A 5,295-nucleotide genomic window follows, 5' to 3' on the forward strand; every position below is an offset into this window, starting at 1 on the left:
TCTCCGCTTCTCCTCCTTCTCCTTCTCCTTCTGTTTCTGTTTCTGCCTCTGTTCTGTAGCACTGTTGAAGAAATCAACCGATTCGATTCATCGCCATCGCCATCGCCATCCCCACCCTAATCCACTCTGTCACTCTCCTCCGCCTCCTCTTCCTTTATATTTTCTCTACATCCCCCCACCACCCCCACCCCCACCCCCACCCCTCTCCCCTCATTCACAACCCTAAATCCTCTGCTTCGAAACCCTATTTCTCAACCCCAGGCCCTGTTCCTAATTGACGATCCTGCAAACCCTAATCCTTTCCCTCTTCTTACCCTTTTGCTTGGAATCCCTAATCCTCTCCTTCTTACCACTCGTTTCTGGCTTCCAAAACCTGATCCTCTGCTCCGTACCCTAGTCACTCTGGCCTTTATCCTCTTCATTCCTCTTCTTGGTACCCTAATCCTTTCCTTTCTGTCTTCAGTACCCTAATCCTCTGCTCCGTACCCTAACTCTGGTTTGCAATCCCCAATCCTCTGCTTCACACCCTAATTCTGACTCCTCGAAAGTTACTCCAATAATCCTCAGATTTATGCTCTAATTCTCACGAAGAAATCCTAGTCCTCGTCCTTAAAACCCAAACCTAATCGAAGGCCCTAATTTTGTCAAAAAAACCCCCCAATACTCTAATTCCGTCCCTTTACTTGGCTTCAGACCTGTTTCTATCGATTGAAAACCTATTACTATGCTTCATACCTCGCGTTCTGAGATCTAAAACCTAATCTTTTTCCTCAAACCCTAAATCTCTGCTTCATACCTCATCAATTCAAAAACCAAACCCTCTGTTTGATGACCAAAAACATCCGGAGACCCTAATTCTTTGCTTTAAAAATCTCTAATCATCTGGAAATGCTATAAGTCTCCCACATTAATGATTCCTTCAGTGTCTTTGCCTGCACCATCATCATCAACATCTTCTTCTTTGATTAGCTAATAATTAATGATAATGACAGAACAATCTAGCAAAGCTTCGTCTTCATCTTCATCTTCTTCATGGCTTCTTCGCACACGTTACTCTCGGACAGTCTACCACCAGCCAGGCATGATATCGAAGATCTCTGCTACTTGGAACCCTTCTTCATTTCCTTCTTCAAATCCTTCGAATTCTTCGCCCTGCAAAAACAGTATAATTTCTTCTCCTCCTCCTCCTCCTCCTCCTCCTCCTCTTTGTAATTCAAAGAATAATGATACCACCACCACCAAGAAGATGAAGCAGAAGAAGAAGAAGAAGAATCCCCTCATACAATTCTCCGATATATTCAACCTTCGGCCTCAGGCTTTATCGGCGAAAACCTCTGCGTCCGCAAAAGACAAAGAAGGTCAAGTCTTATTAGGTCAAGAAGAAGAGATTCAAGAAGAACATATCAATGGTGGATTGGATTTCTCTTTCCCTTCACCCTTTTCTTCTTCACCCATTAGTGACACCTCCTCCTCACTCGACCATAGCGTGAGCTCGAAGGTGGATTGCGGTTACAATCCTTCGTCTTATGTAGAAGAAGATCATTGTATGAGTTCTATGCCATGTACTATGGCTTGTAATGGTGATGATATTTCAACTTCATCTGGAGATTTTCTGTGCTCCATAACTAGAGAATTTCGATCGACATTGACAACTTGTACACAACGCAGGTTCTTACAGTCGGTCTTCAATTCTCTCTCTTTGAGCTCCACCAGACAATGCTCAGAAATTGGCTTTGATGATGATGGGTCTAGTCATGGGAATAACTGTATCTCTATGTCTTCGAACAATAGCTTTAACGATCGATCGAGTCCTAATCAAACCTCCCCTCACATTAATGGATCCTTAAAGAAGAGTTCTTCATGGTTTAGCAAGATTTCGCCAATTGGATCTCCAAAATCTCAAATGTCACCACTTGGATCTCCTAAGATCAATTCCCCTAGTGTTTCACCCAAGTGTTCACCTCAGAACTCATTCCGAAGGAGCCTTTCGCCAAAAGGTTCTCCAAGGAACTCGTTCCGAAAGACCTTTAATGATGGTGCCAAAGGATTGATACAAAGAGTCCCATCTTGGTCTTCTTTTCTATCCAACTCTATGGGTGGAGAAAAAGCTGTCCTTTCATCCGAAATCTGGATGCTAGATCTCTCGCAATTGCTCCTCGGGGAGAGATTCGCTTGTGGAAACCATAGCCGACTCTATCGAGGTGTATATAAAGACATTTCGGTCGCAGTTAAGGTTATCCGACAACCCGATGAAGATAGTATTACGGCTGATCGATTACAACAAATCTTCACACAAGAGGTCACCATGCTCTCTTGCCTACAACACCAAAGAGTTGTCAAGGTATTAAACTACTAGTATACACACAAAAACACAATGAACTCGTTGTACGTTCTAATTGCTAACAAATCATATTAAATGTGTTGTAGTTTATCGCGGCTTGCAAGAAGCCCCCAGTGTTGTGTGTTGTTACCGAGTATCTTCCCGGTGGCTCACTCCGGTCTTTTTTAAGCAAGAGGAAAGGCGAGATTCTACCCCTAGAAGACGTAGTTCGAATGGCATTAGACATCGCGTGTGGCATGGAGTATCTACACTTGAAGGGGGTTATACATAGAGACCTAAAATCGGAAAACCTAGTTCTGGCCGAAGATGGAAGTGTGAAAATCGTCGACTTTGGGGTGTCACGGTTCGAATCCGAATGCAATGCCCGAGAAGATGACCCCGGGACTTACCGATGGATGGCTCCAGAGATGTTGTGTTTGAAGCCGTATTCTAGAAAGGTGGATGTATATAGCTTTGGGATTGTGTTTTGGGAGCTCCTCACCACCCTTCTCCCATATGAAGATTTGACTGCAATCCAAGCAGCTTTTCTTGTAAGCAACAAGGTAATATATGCAAATAATTTGTTTTTCCTTTTATCTTTTCTTGTTTTCTTTTCCAAAAAACTTCCTTTATCTTTTTAGCTTTTCATGATGAGGTTTTGAATGACGAGGCTTGTTTTGCTCTCCATGTTTCATTCTTTTTCAACCTAAAATAGTGGCTTGGTTTTTCTCTCCTATCTTGTCTAATTATGAGTAGTGACTTATGTTTTTCTTTATCTAAAGGTAGTTCCTTCTCCATTTTTCTATCTAAAGTAAATGTAGCTTTATTTCATCATCATGTTTTTGTTATCTAAAGTAGCTAGTAATAAACATAGACCTAGACAAAGTACCTTTTTAAGAGATCATTAAGACCTCCATGATCTTCTTGAATCAGTGATGCATGTCATCAATGATTCTTGTTTTTTCATATGTATGAGTACATTTGTGTACGAGCATAATTAGGTTGTAGAAATAATTAAGGTTTCCATACAATTCTTCTTTTGTCACATAACCACCAAATGACAAGCTAGTTTTAGTTTGTGACAAACATACATCTACATGCTAGGCATACAAGACTTTTGTGTGAATTGATCTTGTTTTTTGTTTGTTTTTGAAATATTAACCAACACCTTTCGCTTACCTAAACATTTTTATGTTACAGGACATAAGACCTCCGATCCCGTCTGATTGCCCTCCACAGTTGGAAGTTTTGATGAAACAATGTTGGTCTACAGATCCTTCTACAAGGCCAGAATTTTGGGAGATATTAAGAACATTGAATTTGTTTCAGCAATCCCTTGATAGTGGCATTGTGACATTTGAGTCACCCCTTCATGAGAGATGCTTACCATCATGGTTAGATTCGGAATAGAAATTTTGGGTTATATATAAAAATCCTCCTTATAAAGTCCCTTAGGCCAATGGACAGAATTCTTTATTACTTACATAAGGGCATTTTTTCCCTTGCCTAGTTTACATAGCCTAGTATTGTACATATAGCAAAAGGTTTAATTAGAGCTCAATTTGAGTTTATCCTATTGCGGATTGTTTCTCACATCAATTTGTGAAGTTCTAGGTCATGAAGTGGTATAGACATTGTAGAGGAAGTGCTAAGTTTAAATATGAATTATTTCATTCTTGTAGTTGTATCGACAAGGACAAGTTTCTAAAACAATAAAAAAACTTGGATTGTGGTTGTCCCCTAAGAGTTAGTGGCAACTATCTCTTGATTGCTTTGATAGACTAAAAGTTATTGATGATTGATATTTTGGTGAACATTATCCACAATGTGGGGAAGGCATGAATGAATTACACACAATAACCGAAAAAGAAGCGGTCAGCTCATATTGGGTCAATTGGATTTCGATATACATTTGTTGTTAAGTGTGTGCATTCAAAGCCTATTTAAGAATATCTTATTAAATAGCTTTTTCATGAATAAAATGTGCCCTTTTCCTATTCAAATTGTAGCCACTTGTCTTCTTTGCTTTGCATCTATGAGGTGTCTAAAAACAATATTATTGCTTCATTAATGGAGAGCATGTGCAAATATTTGACAATACTGGTGTGGTTCCGTTCCGTCAATTCCCAATTATAAAGAATTTTTCAAAGTAGCGACTTAAGCTTTTCTATTATTACACCAAATTGGGGAGCCTTGGTGACAAGCGTGTAGACAATGTTGGGATGGGTGTGTCATGACCTCTTTGGAGGTTTGGGCCCCAAAATTACGTTACTCTTTACCTTTTGGATCTGCAAGATTATAGACTCATCACCAACGGAGACAATGATTCGAAATCAACTATACATTCATAAGTTTGAAGAGATTTCTAGATTTTGCGTTTTTTTTTTCAAGCTATTTTCACATACACAGTTTAAGATTGGGATATTACAACCACAAATATAATTGTATAAATTTAGGCATCCCTTTTAATTGACCTTTCTAACTTTTCCACGAAAGAACCATCATTTACCTTGAACTTTCCCTTTCTTTTCCCTTTCTGAATTTTTTTATTTAAGTGTTGCGAACAAGTAATGGGCATTCCTACCAATAAAAATTAATCACGATATCATATGAGACTACATAAAACAACTTGTTTGATTACTGAAGGGGATGTGAAAATGTATTCTAATTCAAACAAAATGGTATTAATTTTCTTATCTTTGGTAGGTAGTTGATGCACATAATGACAATAACTTTAAGAAATCTAGATATTTGGTGTGGCCCACAATGTCATCCTTGATCTAAGCAAAGATAAGCAAAGAGAATAAACCTTGCTAAAAGATAAGGGTAATTATACGTTTTAAGAAACATCTAAGACTAGGTATACACCTAACCATGACTTTTCTATATCACGACATAGTTCATGTTTGCTCATACTAATTAACCTTATTGATATGATTCATTAATGTTGAACTTAGAAGTGGAAGCTGTTCCAA

General features: G+C 38.9%; 1 protein-coding gene across 1 annotated transcript; it reads left to right on the top strand.

Moving 5' to 3' along the window:
• The first annotated feature begins 858 nt into the window (after positions 1-858).
• LOC147862022 (uncharacterized) lies at positions 859-4,056 on the top strand. The gene is made up of 3 exons (XM_087322500.1): positions 859-2,341; positions 2,428-2,883; positions 3,521-4,056. Exons 1-3 carry the CDS (start codon positions 980-982, stop codon positions 3,728-3,730), a joined length of 2,028 nt encoding a protein of 675 aa, XP_087178626.1. The 5' UTR covers positions 859-979; the 3' UTR covers positions 3,731-4,056.
• The last annotated feature ends 1,239 nt before the right edge of the window (positions 4,057-5,295 follow it).

This window comes from Azolla caroliniana, unplaced genomic scaffold (genome assembly GCF_043228905.1).
Source record: "Azolla caroliniana isolate FFs.n. ecotype wild unplaced genomic scaffold, voAzoCaro1.0.p SCAF_7, whole genome shotgun sequence".
Lineage (NCBI taxonomy): Eukaryota > Viridiplantae > Streptophyta > Polypodiopsida > Salviniales > Salviniaceae > Azolla > Azolla caroliniana.

Excerpts from the sequence above, each read along its gene's own strand:
- LOC147862022 (XM_087322500.1), top strand. The coding sequence starts at position 980 with ATGATAATGACAGAACAATCTAGCAAAGCTTCGTCTTCATCTTCATCT. Across the intron at positions 2,342-2,427 it reads AACACCAAAGAGTTGTCAAG|TTTATCGCGGCTTGCAAGAA; the intron begins GTATTAAACTAC and ends AATGTGTTGTAG. Across the intron at positions 2,884-3,520 it reads CTTTTCTTGTAAGCAACAAG|GACATAAGACCTCCGATCCC; the intron begins GTAATATATGCA and ends TTTATGTTACAG.